The sequence below is a fragment of the Oculina patagonica genome, chromosome 8, assembly GCF_052425735.1.
Source record: "Oculina patagonica isolate OP01 chromosome 8, crgOcupat, whole genome shotgun sequence".
In the NCBI taxonomy this organism is placed as follows: domain Eukaryota; kingdom Metazoa; phylum Cnidaria; class Anthozoa; order Scleractinia; family Oculinidae; genus Oculina; species Oculina patagonica.
The window spans coordinates 32,227,280-32,247,224 of NC_135765.1; the positions used below are offsets into that span (position 1 = coordinate 32,227,280).

Consider the following 19,945-nt stretch of genomic DNA (forward strand, 5'->3'; position numbering starts at 1 on the left):
CTCTTTCCCAGGAGTAGCCTACTCCTTCCAACTCCTGACTAAGAAGTGTTATTCATTGAACAAGAGACTACCAGTTAAGACTTTAAAACAGTGCTTTTTTTTGCATTTGGATTTCTATCCTTTACTCGTTACGGTTTACAGTTATATCGGATTTTGTCTAGATTTTCATTGTACCCATTGTGGTTATTTAAAAAGGGGGAAGATGTAGTGTGTTTGTAACTGGGTTCCCTGTGTAGGCCCAGCCCTAAGGCATTGTGGGTAGTGCAACAAAGGAAGATGGCGGCTTGAAAACGTGTGTGTTTTCTTGGTGTAAATCCGCCTTCATCGAGGACCTGTCTGGTGTTCAGACATTACACCAATTAAGCTGGGTGATCACGAAATTAGTTTTGTTCACAAGTCGCACTGTCTTGGGTTTACGATTGATAATAAGTTAAGCTGGGGATACCATATAAAAGATCTTACAACATCTATGTCTACGAAGATGAAGCAATTACGTACCTTATTACATGAAATTTTCGCGACACGTTAATTTCGCGATTTTGAGGTGCGCAGATTTCGCGACACTTAAATTTCGCAATTTTACGAAAATTTTGTATTTTGAATCACTTTAATTTCGCGTTTTACATTTACATTTCCTTGGCAATATTATTTAACATGCCCTTGATTAAAATAAAACGACTTTAACAAAAGAACAATAAATTGAAAATTAACAAAAACGCAAGGGCAACAGCAAAAACAGAGCAGTTCTCACAATGTCCACTACAAACAGTTTTTTCTTACACGTGAATCGTTGTTCTTGAGTCAGTTGACCACAACGTACATCCATTCCTTCAGTGGTACTTAACTCATTCGTTCTTAATTAACGTAATGGGAGTCACTTTATTTTTGCGTCATGTTATGTTCGCGACACTTTTTGTTCGCGTCACTTAAATTTCGCGATTTTTTTGGAATCGCAAAATTCGCGAAATTAACGTGTCGCGAACATTTCATGTAATAAGGTACGTTTAAAAGCCTTCCTTCCCATATTTTGGAACCAATTTACTTTTTATAAAAATAAAAATAAAAAAATAAATATATGTTTATAGTGGTCATGCACTTAGCTTCATATCTCAAGAGATAGCTAGTTTACAGGCATGCCACTGAAACAGAGGAAACAAATATTTTTAAATAAACATAACAAGGTTAAAAATCCCAACTGGCGGGTATTCTTCCGAGTGTGACCTATGGAATAAGTGTGTGGGAAAAATTGCAGTGAAGCGAAACTGGGCAGTCTAGAGAAAATTCAAATGAGTGCGGCTAAACTCATCTTCAAACAACAGATACCACCGTCTTGGAAATCAATAAGTTATTTCTACAAGAAAAAGCTCCTCTGTCTGACACATAAAGCTTACTACGGGATCTGCCCTGAACAAGTTAAAGCAATCATCAAGAAAAGTCCTAATTTACGCAATATGAGAGACAACTTTAATTTGTTTAAGCTTCCTCTGGACAGACCGAACTCTAATGTTGGAAAACTGTAGTTCAAACATAGATCTGCACTGGCTTGGAATTCTTTACCGCGATCAGTTAAATCCATAGAAGACCACCATAGATTTAAAAAGAAATTTCGTTATTTTTCTAGTTATTGACAAAATTTCTTTCAACCAATCAGCTATAATTTACACAAGTCAGCATATGTATATATTTTTTTAATTCTGATTCATAGAATACCTTACATGTAACAATGTATACGCAACTTTAAAACAGGCCCGTAGGGTGGGGGGGGGGGGGTTCAAAAGATTAAAAATTTTACACAAAACAATCAAAAGACTGTGACCGGTCGATTACACGGACGACTACCTTCCTTGCCAGGATTATCGGAGGAAGCCGCAACATTTTGGCACTATAATGAGAAGTTTTAAGCTTTTCGATTGGTTAATTGATGTTCGTCTTGCTTTCCATCCTTGTCGTGGCGCCCGCGGCAATCAGAACTAGCGTTAGGTGGCTTAATAAGCAAGCATGCGCATTTGTTGTTTTGTGGATTTCTGGACAATATTCTTAGTCTAAGACAGTGTGTAAGCATTGTAAAATAATCCTAACCAAAATTTCTGAAAGTGATAAATTTACCCACGGGAACAAACAGATATTCTGTACTTGCTAAGACATAGAACATTTTCAGTTGTTGTTTTTAAAATACAGAATTGTATATAACATGTCAGATAATTCATCATTCTTTCAATTTGTTGTCCACTCATTCACCTCGCATGTAATTTTAGTATTCTTGTTTTGAAAACTGTCTAAATGCACACACCGTCATTTCTGAACATTTCAGAATTTTTTTAGAATGAAAAATTACTTTCCGAAGAGCTAATATTGAAGGAAAATGCACCCCACCTCAGAAATGATGTCAAAATGCAGGAAATAAAACTTGAGAGAAACTAAACTTGCAAAATTTCCTGGGGGGCATGTCCCTAGACCCCCTAGAGGCTCGCGCCTTGGGCGCTCGTGTTAGCGTCACTGGCGCTAATAATAACTCCCAAAAAATAAAAGAACCCCCCTCCACAGAATCCACCCTACGGGCCTGCTTAAATTATAAAAATCCGTAGCAAGGGGAAAAGTTCCGCTACTAATTGTGGACACCTATAACTTGCTTACATGTAATAACAATATACTTATTTATTAAAGATTAAAAATAATTAGATATATTACAACATTAAAACTACATGTATAAATAATAAAAAGAGATAGCCATCGCTATGTCAATGATTAAATACAAACGCTGAGTGTCTTTACCTTACTGATAAATAATTAAGTAAAAGTTACATAAACATCAAGTAGTATTTTTAGCTTCAGTTTTAAGGTGCCCAGTTGTTATAGTTTTGTCTTGTTTGGAATTTTGAGTACCTTAATAAGGCCTGGCAAAACGAGGAAACATGTTTTCCGAAACATTTATAGCGCGCGCATGTTTCCCAGTTTTGCCACACGGAAAGCATTGTTTCCAGCGTCAATTTTGCTTCCAGAAAGCAAAATTTGCTTCTGCTAGCCGGCAGAAATATTTCGTGTTTCCGCGCGGCATGAAAACATGGCAAAACGAGGAAACAATTATGGAAACATGTTTTCAGCATGTTTCTGGAAACATGTTTCCTTTTTTGCGGGCCTTTATTGTTACTTATTTTCGTGGGGCTTAATTTTAGCGATTTTCAAAAAATCGCGAAATTAAAGACCCCCGAAAATTTATTTTTAACGTTTTTTAACGTATTTTTAATACTTTTAGGGTTTTTGGGCCAAATCGCGAAAATTAAGTCCCGCGAAATATGCCCGTTCGATTTTCACGAAATTAAGTTTCCGCGAAAATAAGATATGATATTTTTCCCTTTTTTTTCTTCTTTTTTCTTCTTCTAGTGTGCGCTAAACAGTTCAACAGTCTGCTGTTACGCTAAATGTAAAGCCCTGGCCAAACGGTCACGGAAGTGGACGCAAGTAGTCGCAAGTTCAATCTGGGTACAGACTTGCGTTTGGTGGCCAAACGGACACGCAAGTTTAGTCGCAAGTGCACGCAAGTTTTCAAAAAGTCATTTAAAATGCTACGAGGTGCAATTCAGTATTTGAAGTAAACTGCAAAAAAATGCGTTGACTTACGATGGGTGGCCAAGCGTTGAAAAAAAAACTGCGTTAACTAAGTGCAAATTTGATTTCGACCAAAGTGAACGTAAGTCAACGCAAGTGTACGCAAGTCAACGCAAGTGCGAGCAAGTCCTGACCAAACGGAGACGCAAGTGGACGCAAATTTTCATCTTGCGTCTACTTGCGTTACCGTTTGGTCAGGGCTTAATATTGTTAAAAGCTTCCATTTCAGAGCACTTCCATCGTGTCTTTGTCTTCGCCAGTTTTGTTTCTGCCTGGGAAGATGTTGACCATAAAATGGTGGCGCTTTTTATAACAACAAAAGACGGCAAGTACCAGCAGAATTGCAACAAGTACTGGGCCAATAATCACAAGAGCTTTGATACCACTTGACTGTCTACTGAACCATGAACCTTGGCAAAAAAAAACAAGAAAAATAAATAACATCAATGTACACCTTTCTAATGCTCTAATGTAATGTAAAGCCTGTTGTCAAGCCTAGTGGCCCATCAGAACTGGAGCTTATCCCACTTTCTTTAGCATTAAGCGGCTAGAAGTATTTCTTCTCCCCCCCCCCCCCCCCTTCCCCTGGATGGGATGTTAGTCTACTGCAGGGTTGCCCCCAGCAGTAAATTCGCCGGTACCCATTTATACACCTGGGTGGAGAGAGGCACTGTGAGAGTAAAGTGTCTTGTCCAAGAACACAACACAGTGCCCCAGCCAGGCGTACCGTTGGTGGGGTATGGCGCAAAAGAAAATGCGTGCCCTTTTCAATGTTTCACTTGCTATTCTACCCACTGTTCTCCACTAACCGAATGCTTAGGACAGGGGATCACATTTTTGCCAAACTGGCTCGCACTGCTAGTCGAAGAGCTTATATTGATTCCCATAGCAACTAACTATAAAAATACTGCTTTTTTCCTTGGATGGCTGGTCTGTTACAAGTGAACTCCCCGCCTTAAGGACCTTGGGTTTTGATTTTCAATTTCAAGGACTTTCAGAGAACATTAAGAGATTCTTCAGCGGGTAAATTCCTCAAAATGTGCAAACAGTAGCGTCCTTTGCCAAAATTAACCTTCTAAAAAGCAAACGTTCCGTTGAGTACTCACCACAAACACCACTTGAGATGGGTTGCTTGCCTTGTATTAACACAAGTTTAAATGAAGTATTCTTAGGATTCAAATAACCAACAATCTGTACCTAATATAAGGAGATAAACCATCATTTCAGCTCCCAGCTCAAAATGTCAATTCTCCTAACTGATCCCATAAGAAACTTTTACGTCATTTCTGAGAATTTATTGGTACATGTTGTTCAGTCAGGCATTAGCATAGGAAGTTCTCTAAAAAGCTAATACAGTGGAACCCCGCTTTACGGACACCCGCTTAATAGACTTAATACGGACACCCCGGCATTAGGGACAGTTTCGTTGGTCCCGACGAAAACCTCATACATTTCCTTAAATCAACCTGCTTAATACGGACACCCGTTAATACGGACAACGGACACTTTTCCGTGTCCCGAGTGACAAACTGCCATACATTGTCAACCCCGCTTTACGGACACTGTTTATCTGTGCACTGTCAATTTCTGTCGCGTATTTGCTAACTTTACCCTGGTCAATATGACAGAACGCAGTTACGATTTTGCAAAGGTTTTACAAGTCGAATCTTCAATCCGCCTGGTTGTGTCGCAAGCAAAAGCTCCGTGCAAAGTAAATTACCGACTTTTTCAGAAAAGACTTTTAGAACGGTTACGGTTAGAGTTTCAGTTACAAAGGAAAGTTTATAGAACACGTTCGGTGCCGGAAATGCGTTATTTCGTGTATATCGATAAAACGTGTGTCCGTGACTTTTTCTGAGACCCGCTTAATACGGACACCCCGTTAATGCGGACATTTGGCCTGTCCCCTTGGTGTCCGTATTAACGGGGTTCCACTGTATATTCTGGTGCACAGCAGTAATTCATGCAATCATTGGTGAGTTTCACTTTTAAAAGGACCTTGTCACGGATTTTAGCGAAACTACAGTCAACTCTCGTTATAGCGGAGTAACGTATGTTAAACAATATAGACTGTGACAAGCTTATTAATGTATTAACAGTGGTGAAACTGCCAAGTAGTCGTTTGCAATGGAGGATGAGGGCTTGATCTTTCCTTAAGAGTCTAGAGGTAAAACGCGCGCCAAGCTGAAGTGAAAAAGCAAAGTCTTTTGTATAGTTTCAAAACAAATATTCCAGAAGCCTTTTCAAGTAAAGTGTGTTTTTACAAAAAACGAACAACAGACTGCAAATTTACGTATTTTTGTTATATGAGTAGTTTATGGTGTCCGCTTTATCGAGAGTCAAAACAATAAAAACTGTTTTGTTGGTACCACGAAAGTGTCCGTTATTCCGAAATAGCGATAGTCCGTAATAGCGGGAGTCATTTCCAGTCAGATCTCTATGGCTTTCGCCGAAGATCTGGATTTTGTCCGTAATAGCAAGTATCCGTAATAGCGGGGTGTCCGAAAGGCGAGAGTTGTCAAATTTGTTAAAATATATAAAATAGCCTCTTAAAACAGTGAAGGAATATTTAAATAACACACCAAATGCAAAAGAAGGTACGGATGGCCAAAAGTGTCGCAGACTGAAACGGATTGCGATATGGGTTTTTGAAATATGGTCCAGCAGAACCTTTAGAGTTTTAAAAGTTAATCTTGTCTGCGTGTACCGAACGGTAGACACATTTGGCTGCAATGAAGCTATGGTTTTGTCATTAGAATCATAGAATTAATTTCTTTGAAAACATTTAGTTTCATAGCGAATAATTGACAAAATTTAATAACAAACATAAATTTAACTAAGCCGTGACACAGTCTCATTAAAACCTGTTCTTTATAATTATTTTAATAAATACATGAAGGCAGAAGTCAACTATAAAGTAATGCCCTTACTGTATAACTAGCAAAGTTTTCTTCGGTTTCTTGAATTTCAACTTTTACAAACAAGCTAGTTTCGTCAGTAATGGGCAACCAACCATGGTAGATGTCTGGTGTGACGGCTAACTTAGCTTTTTCTCCATCTTCAATTGTATCTGACCAATCTAGTCCAGGAAGTTGTATTGCGACTTTGCCAGTCAATGAAGGATTGCAGATTACTTCAAAACGAACTGTAATCCCAGAATCGACATCTGTAACGTGCGAAAGACCTGCGTTGCATTCCAACTTGCTGCAGTGATGGCTGTACTCACATTTGCTTGCTATAAATTCAGGGTAGAGTCCTGGAAGTAAACTGACGTCATTTCTACCTTCCTCGTCTGTAAAATAAAATGTCGAGAAATTTGTATTAATGGTGACCCTGGGTTAATTATTTGTAAACTGGGTATTATAACGAAATCAAAGCAGGACAAAAACCACCTGGCAGAGGACAGTAATGAAGGAGCTGGAAGAGATGGCTCTATCATAGGGAGACAGTGGTTGATCTAGGGGGAGGGTGCAGGGGGTGCACCCACTCCCGAGATGACTTGCGGCTTTCTAATACAACTAGTATTAGAAGAAAAAGGGAAATCATTCCTAAGTGGTGCATCACCTCGTAAGAAAAATCCTGGATCCACCCCTGGGGCGAAGTTGAAAATTTATACAGAGGTTGGAGAAAGGGGCGGGGATGAGTAGGAGGAGAAGGAAGAGGAAGGGGGAGGAGGAGGAGGAGGAGGAGGAGGAGGAGGAAGATGAGGATGAGAAGGAAGAAGAGGAGGAGGAGGAAGAGGAAGAGGAGGAAGAGGAAGTAGAATAGGAAGAGGAGGTAGAGGAGGAAGAAGACGAGGAGAAGGAGGAGAAAGAGGAGAAAGAAGAGGAGGAGGAGGAAGAGGTAAAAGAAGAGGAGGAGAAGGAAGAGGAAGAGGAGGAAGAAGGAGGAGGAGGAAGAGGAAGAGAAGGAAGAGGAAGAGTAGGAATAAGAGGAGGAGGAAGAGGAGGAGAAGGAAGAGGAAGAGGAGGAAGAAGAGGAGGAGGAAGAGGAAGAGGAAGTAGAGGAGGAAGAAGAGGAGAAGAAGGAAGAGGAGGAGAAGGAAGAGGAGGAGAAGGAAGAGGTGGAAGAGGCAGAAGAGGAGGAGAAGGAGGAGAAAGAGGAGAAGGAAGAGGAGGAGGAGGAGGAAGAGGAGGAGAAGGTGGAGAAAGAGAAGAAGGAAGAGGTGGAGGAGGAAGGGGGGGGGGAGGGGGGGAGGAGGAGGAAGAAGAGGGGGAGAAGGAGGAGAAAGAGGAGAAGGAAGAGGAGGAGGAGGAAGAAGAGGAGGAGAAGGTGAAGAAAGAGAAGAAGGAAGAGGTGGAGGAGGAGAGGGGGGGGGGGGGGGAGGAGGAGGAAGAAGAGGGGGAGAAGGAGGAGAAAGAGGAAAAAGAAGAGGAGGAGGAGGAGGGGAAGGAGAAGGAAGAGGTGGAAAAGGGGAAAGGGGAGGAGAAGGAGGAGAAAGAGGAGAAGGAAGAGGAGGAGGAGGAGGGGAAGGAGGGGAAGGAAGAGGTGGAAGAGGCAGAAGAGGAGGAGAAGGAGGGGAAAGAGGAGAAGGAAGAGGAGGAGAAGGAGGGGAAAGAGGAGAAGGAAGAGGAGGAGAAGGAGGGGAAAGAGGAGAAGGAAGAGGAGGAGAAGGTGGAGAAAGAGAAGAAGGAAGAGGTGGAGGAGGAAGAGGAGGAGGAGGAGAAGGAGGAGAAAGAGGAAAAGGAAGAGGAGGAGGAGGAAGAGGAGGAGGGGGAAAAGGAGGAAGAAGAGGAGGAGAAGGAAGAGGAGGAGGAGGAAGAAGAGGAAGAGAAGGAGGAGAAAAAGGAGGAGGAAGAGGAGGAGGAGGAAGAGGAAGAAGTAGAGGAAGAGGAGAAAGAGAAGGAAGAGGAAGTGGAAGAAGAAGAGGAAGAGGAGGTAAAGGAAGAAGAAGAGGAAGAGGAGGAGAAGGAGGTGGAGGAAGAGGAGGAAGATGAAGAGGAGGAGGAGGAGAAGGAGAAGAAAGAGAAGTAAGAAGAGGAGGAGGAGGAGGAAGAAGAGGAGGAGGATATAATCAAACCACACGCACAACTTCAAGATACGCACTTTAACCAGCGATTTGCTGAAATAACAAACAACACAGACAAACTAAACTTACAGCGAAAGAAGCAAACGGAAAACTAAAACAGAAAGCGAAAAAATAATGGAAAAAATACGAAACTTACAAGATTTGTGCGAACACTTCGGCGACTTGAACATACTGACAACGAAAACTTAAAAAACACCGCAGAAAACGCTAAGCGAAACAATAGATATAAAAATGCACACGAAGATATAACAAGTAATGAACCTAAAAATAACTGACAAAGCTAATTACAAGAAAAATATGCGCAACAAAAAACGGAAACAAAGGACTCGACAAATAAGAACGAATAATAAGGGCTCCGTGGCTACATACCGGCCCCAATGAACCAATTAAATTCTAATTGTTCATTAACTGATAAACAATTATAGACACGAGCATGTCCTTAAGAAACTGAATTAATGAATACGCAACTTAAATGAGTCCCAAACAATGAATGTTCTAATTTAGTGTTCTCGCAAAGTTCTCTGAAATAGCCTCTAAACGAGTTCAGTTCACTGTAGACTTGTTACACGTCATGCTCAAGAAAGCACAGTTTTGAAATTGGTCTAACGAATGTCGAGGTGTTTGAGCGAACTCTCGCCGATCTGACTAATCCATCCTTTCCACGATAAACTTCGACAATTCTGGCCAAAGGCCATTTGCCTCGATGAACACTTTCATCCGCGACCAGGACTAAATCGTTAACCGCAAAACAACGACGAGGAGTGCACCATTTCTGTCTCAATTGAAGAGTTGGTAAATACTCTTTTAGCCAGCGGCTCCAAAATACAACTGACATGTATTGTACTTGTCGCCAACGACGCTTGCAATAATTGTCTTCCTTTGCGAAGACTCCAGGAGGTAGGTTAGGGTTTGCTCGTAGAAGCAGTAAATGGTTGGGCGTCAGGGGCTCTAGATCCTTGGGATCATTGCTGACCGGCGTTAAAGGTCTGCTGTTAAGGATTCCTTGCACCTCAGCCATCACGGTACGCAACATCTCTTCGTTTACCAGTTGTTGCCCTAACAGCGCCGTCAAAATCTTGCGGATTGATCTGATCACGCGCTCCCAAACGCCGCCCATATGCGATGCGGATGGTGGGTTAAATTTCCAGGTGACGTTCCTTTGACGGAGAAACTCAGTGATGGCTCTCTGATTCCAATCTTCTATGGCTATACGCATTTCTTGCTCCCCGGCGCGAAAATTGGAACCATTGTCGCTGTAGACTGTCGTTGGGTTTCCTCTGAAACTGGTGAACCTACGCAAAGCATTAACAAAGGAATCTGTATCCAGAGAGCACGTAATCTCGATATGGACGGCCCTGGTCGTTAAACACGTAAACAAACAGCCGTAACGCTTTACGTTGGAACGCCCTTGCTTAACGTACAGGGGACCAAAATAATCCAGGCCAACAGAGGTAAATGGAGGATCTCCAGGAGACAACCTTTCCTTGGGTAAATTAGCCATTAACTGTTCACCACGGGTTGCACCAAGTTTCCTGCACAGGAAACATTCACTAAGGACTCGACGCACGGCCGATCTTCCTTTAACAATCCAATATAGTTGACGGAGATTGGACAAAACGTATTCTTGTCCGAGATGACCTGCATCTTGATGGTACTTTCGAATAATCAGGTCCGTTACGTGATGACGATAAGGCAGAACTATTTGGTGTTTTGCGTCAAAATTGATGCCAGCATTCTCTAGCCTTCCTCCAACCCGAAGAATTCCGTCGCCATCCAGCACTGGACAGAGCTTGCGTAAGGGTAAGGCAGACTTCAATTTCCTTAGATGGGGTTTAACTTGGCGTGCTGATACTTGATTTCTGGAAATTCTTGGAAAAGCTTCAAATACTTTCGGGAAGGATAGCTTCTGTAAATGCCTGATTATCTCTCTTTCGGCTACTCGAACTTCATCGACAGACAATTCCCCTCGAGGTGATTGACTAACGGAGGAACTGCTGTTCACTGAAAGACCACGATGCCTTTGAACCGACCAATTCTTAAATCTCAGCAGCCATGCAAATGCTTTTCTCAGCTTATCCCAGGAGGAATACTGATGAAATAACCTTGAGAGAAAATCTTCTGCTGGTTGATTTAATACAGCCTGGCTGAACGTATGAACATCTCGTTTGAGTTCCGGATCGTCTGCAGATAGTTCTTTCAGTTGGTGGGAAGGATCACGAGGCCAAAGGTCTTCTTCTCTCGACAGGAACTCTGGGCCACACAGCCATTTACTTGAGATCATCCCATCAACTGTCAATCCTCTGCTAGCGTGATCAGCGGGGTTAAGCTCAGAGTTCACGTATTTCCACTGCTTTGGCTCGGAATGTTCGTGAATTACCGTGAGGCGGTTAGATACAAACGTATGGAATCTGGAAGACTCATTCCTAATATACTGAAGCACTGTAGTAGAATCTGACCAAAATACAGATTGGTGCACTGGTATTTCAAGCTCGGTCTTCAGGGTCTTGTCCAATTGGACGGCCAGAACCGCAGCTGAAAGTTCAAGTCTCGGAACTGTCATCGGCTTGATGTGCGCAAGACGGGACTTACCCATGAGAAACGAGCAGCAAGCATTATCCTTCGTGTCCACCAGTCTTAGATACGAGACAGCGCCAAAGGCAAACTGCGAGGCGTCAGCGAAGTTATGTAACTCGACGGTCTTCAATTCTCCGAGATCGGCAGGTTTGACACACCTCTTGACAGCTAACTGTGAAAGTTTGGGCAATTCTTCTTTCCATTTCTCCCATCTCTGACTTTCGTTCTCGCCAACCGGATCATCCCAGTCTAGCTTTAGCTTGCATAAATCCTGAAGTAATTTCTTCGCAGGAAGAATGATTGGCGCCAGGAACCCCAGTGGATCGTAGATCGAGCTTGTCAGAGACAATATTCCTCTGCGCGTGTTGGGCTTATCTTTCAGAACAGCACTGAAAATGAACGTATCCTTCTGCATGTCCCATCTTAGACCCAAGGTCCGCTCAACAGGAAGTCTTTCCTTGTCCAAGTCGAGGTCGAGGACTGACGAAGCTCTCTCACTTTCAGGTATCGTCTCCATAACTTCGGGTCTGTTACTGAGCCACTTGTGAAGACGGAACCCACCCCTGGAGAGAAGATCTCGTAGTTGAGCCGCAAGGTTAACAGCGTGAGTAGATGATTCTACCGACTTGAGGCAATCATCCACGTAAAAGTTCTTCTTTACAGTCTCTACAACCTCTTTGTCAAATTCATTGATGTTATCTTCTGCAGTTTTCCTGAGGGCGAAGTTGGAACAAGCCGGCGACGACGTGGCCCCAAATAAGTGAACCTCCATGCGGTACTCGACAGGTTCCTGATCCAGGTCATCGTCCGGCCACCATAGAAATCTAAACGCGTCATAATCGTCTGGCGACACTCTCACCTGGTGGAACATGGCTTCTGCTGCTAGTGCGACTTGTTCGTGACGAAATCTTGTCAACACACCCACGATACTGCCTGTTAGATCTGGACCACTTAGGAGATGATCATTCAAAGACATTCCTCTAAACTTTGCCGCACAATCAAAGACCACTCGCGTCTTCCCGGGCTTGTTAGGATGGAACACGGGGTGATGAGGTAAGTACCACAACGGTTTATCTTCGACTACAAGCTCATTCTCTGGAACTCTTTTTGCGTGCCCCTTGTCTACGTAATCTCTGATGGTTGCTTTGTACTTTTCAAACAGTTCGGCATCTTGCAGGAATCTCTTCTTCAACGACATCAACCTCAGGTTCCGCCAAAACCCGATTATTAGGAAGGTTAGGCACTTGCTCTCTTCAGGGAAGAGCCAGTTGATAACGACCGTCAACTAACTTGGCTGAACTCTCCATCACTGCTAGAGCTCTTTTGTCTTCAACGGACATGGAAACCTTGCAATCAGGGATCAGACCAGCATAGTCAGTCTTCCAGAATCTTTCAAGTTGTTGCATGAGGATATCTTCTTTCTCAACATTTGCAATTCTCGTGAAGTTAACACAGTGATGGCCTTTCTTACATTCCATTATGTCTATGGGGCCCATTAACGTCCATCCCAGCGGTGAACGAATAGCGTACGGGTCACCTTTGTTGCCACGCCTTTCTTCCAATACCCAAAAGGCCTCTGGGACATTGCATCCTATGATCAGCTCGATGTTAGTCTCTTCGATGCTCAGCAGATTGATGTCTTGCAAATGAGGCCAACTGCTAATGTCTTGGTTGGTTGGAATGCTGTTGCTAGATGCATTTACTTTGTCAACTGTCCAAAGTCTCTGGATTTCTAACTTGTCTGACCCGTCCAAGGCTTCAACCGTTAGGCTTATCTCTTGACCCGACTTCGGACTGTCTTCCTTCTCTTGCGTTGTTAAGTAAAACGTTTTCTGCTCACCTTGGACCCCCAGACGCGCTGCCAAGCCTTTAGTACACAGGGAGACATCCGACCCGTTGTCAAGAAGGGCGTAGGTTAACAACTTCTCGTTCGAGTTCTGACATTGGACTTTCACTGGCACGATCCTGAGACACACTTTACCACTTCCCGCTTGGGTACTGTTCAACTGTCCACCTTGGGCACCTTGAGTAGGCGTAGGAACAGTAGCTTGTGTAGCTTGGATCCTTGGGAAGCCTGTGATATCTGGGTAGCTTGAGTAGTTTGGGGAGCCTGTGGTCTCTGGGTAGCTTGAGTAGCTTGGGGAGCCTGCGGTATCTGGGTAGGTTGAATAGCGTTACCTCCACTGGCATGGTTACCGTTCGGAACTTGTTGACAGGGAGGATGGAGCAGAGTGTGATGCTTTCTTGTACAACCATCAATTTGACATGCACCTCTGGACAGGCAACCCCGTGCGATATGACCATATTGGAAGCAATTGTGACAAAGATGAGCCCTTCTCATAATCTGAACACGTTCATCAAAGGTCTTTCTTCCAAAGTTCTGGCATTTCATCAAAATGTGATTGCCGCTGCAAGCTGGACAAACACGGGTCTTCACCCTTGAATTAACAGTTCCTTGAGTGTTAAGCGTAGTGATACGGTTAGGCGATGGTTCACTCGTTTTTGAACTCGGAGGCCTTTGTTTTAAAGTTCCCCGTTTGCTGTCAGGGGTAACGTCCATAACGCCTCCAAATACTGGATTATTTGCTGCTCTTGCTTTGACTGCAACAAACGATGAGATGTCCTTGATGTTTGGTCTCTTGCCAGATTGCTGGATACCGTCTGCGACTTCGACAAACTTTGTACGAAGATGAAATGGTAGTCTTTGTACTATTCTTCGGAGGTTGTCAGCACTGTTGACCTCATCAATGTAGCCTATGGACTCGAGGGTGTGTTCACAGTTTTTTAGCTGGTCGGCAAACGCAAGTAATCCCGAACGATCAGATGCCTTAATTGGAGGACCCTCAGTAATCTCGCTCACAAACTTAGCCGCAATTGTGTACGGATGGCCAAAACGCTCCTTCAGCAATTTCCTCGCGGACTGATATCCCCTTGAAGGATCCATAACAACGCAACAATCAATCGTCTTCTTCGCTTCGCCCGTTGTGTATTGCAATAGGTACATGAGCTTCTCACTTTCACTCGTTGCGTTTCGTTCAATAGTGTTCTCAAACGACCGGATAAAACTCCAATATTCCATTGGGTTGCCATCAAAGGTGGAGAGGTCAGGTTTAGGCAAGGCAAATCCCTGTCTTATTGTCGAGCCCAGTTTATCAAGCACGTCTTCAACGATGGCAAATTCGGAATCCACGGAATCAGTTTGAGAAAGTTCATTATCTGGAATCGGCGGGGCGTACGTAAACTCTCTCGCGTGCGGGTTCAGCCGAGAACATATAACATCATTGTCGTAAGGAACTCTTTTGAGGTCGTCTTTGGTTTTGGTCTCAACTCCGACATCTTTAACTTTGGATTCGCCATCGCGCTGTGAACCAAATTCTCCAAAAGATGAACCAGTTTGCTTCGACATTTTCGGTTTTGCTCCATCAATAACGGAATGATCTTCTTCGAGGATTTTTACTTGAAGAGCCGCCTGCTCTAGTTCATATTTCGCCTCCAGAATTTGACGCTCCATTTTCATTTCCTCTTGCTTTCTTAAAAGTTCTTGTTCCTCTAACAGTTGTTTCACTTTGAGGCGTGCCAACGCTTCCTTGGCCTTTAATTGCTTAATAGATACACTAGAAGAGATGCGACTTCGACGAGAGCCAGCCGCGCTTACGGAATCTTCAGGACGGATGTCCGTTTCTTCACGAGTTTCAGAACGAATTTTGACATCATCGATCCATCGCTTGATGTTTAGATCGAATTGGTCCTTTTTCTGACAATGTTCCTGGAAATAACGTCCTTCCTTTGCCCACTCTTCGAGATCTCCGGATAGCGATGCGATGTATGAATAATGCGATTCCTCGAAGCGGCTAAATGCTTCATTAATTTCTAACAGTTTCTTCGAGACTTCTTCGACGTTTCTCGCATCCACAAGGAGGGCCTCAGTTGCCCGATACAACGTTGTAATTCTCGACAAATGTCCCGATCTTAAATTCTTTAATCGAAGACTGTCGAGGGCTTCTGCGGAATGGATTCTCCTTCGACAAAACTCATCCATAACGCGTTCCATAACGAAGTTTCATACGAAATCTTCAAATGAAATGTATAATCAAACCACACGCACAACTTCAAGATACGCACTTTAACCAGCGATTTGCTGAAATAACAAACAACACAGACAAACTAAACTTACAGCGAAAGAAGCAAACGGAAAACTAAAACAGAAAGCGAAAAAATAATGGAAAAAATACGAAACTTACAAGATTTGTGCGAACACTTCGGCGACTTGAACATACTGACAACGAAAACTTAAAAAACACCGCAGAAAACGCTAAGCGAAACAATAGATATAAAAATGCACACGAAGATATAACAAGTAATGAACCTAAAAATAACTGACAAAGCTAATTACAAGAAAAATATGCGCAACAAAAAACGGAAACAAAGGACTCGACAAATAAGAACGAATAATAAGGGCTCCGTGGCTACAGAGGAAGAGGAGGAGGAGGAGGAAGAGGAGGAGAAAAAGGAGAAGGAAGAGGAGGAGGAGGAGGAGGAGGCGGAGGAGGAAGAGGAAGAAGAAGAGGAAGAGGAGGTAGAGGAGGAGAAGGAGGAAGAGGAGGAGGAAGAGGAGGAAGAAGAGGAGAAGGAGGAGAAGGAGGAGAAAGAAGAGGAGGAGGAGGAAGAAGGGGGGGAGAAGGAGGAGAAAAAGGAGAAGGAAGAGGAGGAAGAGGAAGAGAAGGAAGAGGAGGAAAAGGAAGAAGAAGAGGAAGAGGAGAAAGAGGAAGAAGAAGAGGTAGAGGAGGAGGAGGAAGAGTAGGAGAAAGAGGGGGAGGAGGAAAATGAGGAAAAAGAGGAGGAGAAAGAAGAGGAGGAAGAAGAGTAGGAGGAAGAGGAGGAGAAGGAGGTGGAGGAAGAGTAGGAATAAGAGGAGGAGAAGGAAGAGGAGGAGAAGGAGGTAGAGGAAGAGGAGGAAGATGAATAGGAGGAAGAGGAGGAAGAGGAGGAAGAGGAAGAGGAGGAGGAGAAGGAGAAGGAAGAGGAGGATGAGGAGGAGGTGGCAGAGTAGAAGGAGGAAGAAGAGAAGGGAGAGGAGGAGGAGGTGGAGGAAGAGGAGGAGGAGGAAGAGAAGGAGGGGGAGGAAGAGGAGGAGGAGGAGGAGAAGGAAGAGGAGGAGGAGGAGGTCGAAGAGGAGAAGAAGGAAGAGGAGGAAGAAGAGGAGGTGGAAGAGGAGAAGGATGATGAAGAGGAGGAGGAGGAGGAGGAAGAGGGGGAGAAGGGAGAGGAAGAGAAGGAGGAGGCGGAAGGAGGAGGAGGAGGAGGAGGAATAAGAAGAGGAGGAGGAAGAGGGGGGAAGAGGAGGAGGAGGAAGAGAAGGAGGGAGAGGAGGAGGAGGTGGAAGAGTAGGAGGAATAGGAAGAGGAGGAAGAGGAGAAGGAGAAGAGGAGGAGGAAGAGGAAGAGGAAGAGGAGGGGGAGGAGGAGGAAGAGGAGGAGAAAGTTTAAGTCTGCGTTCAGGCCTATACTGTATACTGGCCTATCAGACTGGAACATATCTCTCGTTTCCATAGGCATGAAGTTATTTGTCAGTACCCATATATACCACTTGTTCTGGGTCCTGGAAGTAACATTCACCATTTTAAGGATGATACCACCTCTTGTTACTGCACACATTTTCTGTGCATCACGCAACACACTGATTACACTGGACACACACTACTTACCACACTTGGGGGCAAGTACATCTCCTTCAACTAATGTGGCAAATTTGAATGCTTTTTCAGATGCTAGAATGTCTAACTGTAAGATCAAACACATAAATACATAATATTAAAACAGTAAGTAGCAAATTATGGATTTGATGGGCTAACTGGAACACAGGGTCCGAACAATCTGCCAGCCAGTGAGCCTGATGCAAGCCATTTTGTTTAGCCTGTTGGTTAGACTAATCAAAGGCCTAAAATAGCTGTTTTGACTCCAGTTACACTACAGTTAGCTTAGGTACACATTGGTTTGCCTGACTAAATACTCCAGTTAGCCTAAATAGCACTGAGGTTAGCCTAATCCTTAAGGTAAAATGAACTTGTGTAACCGCAGCTACCTCCCCCCCCTGCCCTGGCGGTGTACTCCCATTAATTTTGGATAGGGGTGTGCCGCGAGCCCGCGAGGGTTGTTAAACCCTGACCCTATTCAAGGACAAAGAAAGTGAAATTGATACCCTTTTTAAAGCCCAAAACCGAAAAATGACACCCAGTATTCAAGCGAAGGAGAAGCATTCCGTGATGACCCAAATAATGGCTAACCTTCGTAAAATCGCTTTACTAATACCTAAACGGATAGTTCAGTTTTAAGATTCCCTTTTTTCGTTTAGCTGGGGTTTATTTTAGCTGATAGAATTTAGGTACCCTATCTAAGGATCACAAAAGGAACACAATGGACACAAGGCCAAAAGGAGCAAAAAGGATACCCTATTTAAGGACCAAGAACCCCTCAAAAACCATACCCTATCCCCCGGCACAAACCTATAACGCATATATGGGAGTACCCTCTCCCCCCCCCCCCCCCCCACCCATCTTCCATATTATTTGCTCTTTACAAAATGAGGAACTTTTTGAAAAAATAAACACCCTTAAAAAAAGATGCTTAACACAACTTTCATATCACTGATATACCTTGAAGTGGACTGTGCTATCAACTTTCGTCAGTTCAACCTTCAGGAATACCAAACCAACAACTAGGTCAGGTGGATTGTAAACCAAATAACGCGTCATGGGCAGTCGAACTTTCTCACCATCTCCAAAGGTATACCACCAATTCCTACGAGTATAAACTGAATCCAAGGTAACCTTGGCTCTCACTGCTTGACAGCACCCGTACAGTTGTACAGTCAGGACCATATAGCCCAGTGGTCCAGTTCTGTTGAGACTTTGTGATATGCATGTAGCTTTCCTGCAGTGGTCACTGAGGACGCATGTACTGTTGCTACCATAAGGTAACTGAATATCGGGGCAGTTATCTTGATGGTATCCTTGAAGGTTTTGAAGGTCATATTGTGTATGAGGCCATATTGGAGGTGTTGTAGGGTTGCTCGCTATAGTTGTGAGGAGAAAACAGCCCTATTATTTAAGTTTATAATTTTTTTTTGGCTTAATAAGGTTGAGAAAACACTAAGCCGGCTAATTAACAAGCCCAGCTAGCTTTTCTGTCCTTGGCAGCTCTATAAAGTCCTTTACACTTTCATGTGAAATTTAAGCTGGATTTTTAAAAGTTCTCTTTCAACCAGTGAAATTAGCCGGCAGCTGGCCCTTAGCTACAACCCTGAACCATTACCATCGTGCTTGTGAGGTTAATTTCTGCTCAAATACCCTTCTCAAGTTCGATCGGATCTGTTAAGTTCCAGGCGACTTCTCTAATTTGCCCAAAGGAGTCTGGTATTGAAAAGTTTGTGCGAACATGCTTGGGTGCACGCTGTATTTACTTCCGGTTGACATAAATGGAAAATATTTGAATATTTGAAAATGTTTGTTGAAGTTTTATTACGACATTGCACTTAATTTGCGTCAGAAGTTTAGCTGTATCCTCGATTCCACGAATATTAAACCAACAAGCTTCGCAGTGAATATAATACTTTAAAAGTAAGCTACCATGCAAGGTGCCCGCGCGACGAGTTTTTATGCGTATTCAGCGAAGCGCGAAAAAATAAAATTTGTCTTCAATTACATGCAAGTCACGTAATTTGAATTCTACGGATCAAGTGACTAAAAATATCGCGAACACGTACCTCTTATGACTGTGGTGATGGCCAATATAAGACAAATTTTCGTTATTATACTCTTGTTTTCAGCATACGCCATGGCCTCCATACTGTTTGTTTGTTTGTTATTTTGACGGACCACTATAATGACGTCAGTGCAATGGGTATAGTCACGTGACGTTCATTAGTTATGAGTCAGACTTGTTTTGCACATTTTGGCACACTTTGAGAGTCGTCAAAACATTGTAAATGTCGTACTACGGAGCCCAGTTAAAGCCACTCATTTCTCCTCGTCAAATTCCGTTTTCCCGAGTTAATTTTGTTAAACTCTACTTTTGGCACGACTTTACCTTTTTTGCACTGCTTCAACTTTTTTGCACAACTCCTACTTTTTTGAACGACTTCGACTTTTTAGCACGACTTCAACTTTTTAGCACGCCTTCAACTTTTTGGTACGACTTCCACTTTTTAGCAAGTCTCCTTCGCAGCCGCTATTTAGGATGTCACGCAACGCTCCTACGCTCTCTGTGGGGAGCCTTGCGTGACATCCCAAATAGGGGCTGCGAAGCAGACTACTTTTTGGCACGACTTTAACTTTTTTGCACCACTTTTTTAAAACGTTTTTGGCGCAACTTTAACTTTCTGGCACGAATTGGCGCGACTTTCAGTTTTTGCACGACTTGTATTATTTTCAAAATGAGCCGACGAATAATGAGTCGTGCAAAAAAGTTGAAGTCGTGCCGAAAACTAAAAGTGGTGCCAAAAACGCTACAACCTTAACCTTTTGTCAGAAAAGTTAAATACTGTTTGTTTTTATTCGATTAGGCGCCCTGGGTACTTATTAAATTTTTGGACCTTGTCTGTGGGCGCTTATTCGAGGCTGGGCGCTTATTAAATTTTCACCATTTTTAGCAAGTAGTTTGTTTATTTTGCAACTGAATAATAATAAAACGCGAAGATGTAGAAAAGCAAAACTTTAACTGTTCTTTGCGGAAGTCTCTT

The 19,945-nt window shown here is 43.2% G+C and overlaps 3 protein-coding genes and 1 pseudogene across 4 annotated transcripts in view; 1 reads left to right on the forward strand and 3 right to left on the reverse strand.

The window, feature by feature from the left end:
• The window catches only part of LOC144664401 (uncharacterized), a 55,251-nt gene that overhangs the window by 23,141 nt on the left and 12,165 nt on the right, over positions 1-19,945 (reverse strand). The window lies entirely within an intron of this gene.
• LOC144664418 (uncharacterized) lies at positions 1,737-19,070 on the reverse strand. Its single transcript, XM_078525533.1, has 6 exons — positions 18,971-19,070; positions 17,862-18,280; positions 16,914-16,989; positions 6,537-6,898; positions 4,713-4,803; positions 1,737-4,016 (listed from the first exon to the last, which is right to left on the reverse strand). The coding sequence occupies exons 1-6, from the start codon at positions 19,050-19,052 to the stop codon at positions 3,832-3,834; spliced, it is 1,215 nt and encodes a 404-aa protein (XP_078381659.1). The 5' UTR covers positions 19,053-19,070; the 3' UTR covers positions 1,737-3,831.
• On the forward strand, positions 7,246-16,766 carry LOC144663309 (uncharacterized; annotated as a pseudogene).
• Positions 12,463-14,720, reverse strand: LOC144663310 (uncharacterized). The gene is made up of 2 exons (XM_078524207.1): positions 13,481-14,720; positions 12,463-13,364 (listed from the first exon to the last, which is right to left on the reverse strand). The coding sequence occupies exons 1-2, from the start codon at positions 14,718-14,720 to the stop codon at positions 12,463-12,465; spliced, it is 2,142 nt and encodes a 713-aa protein (XP_078380333.1).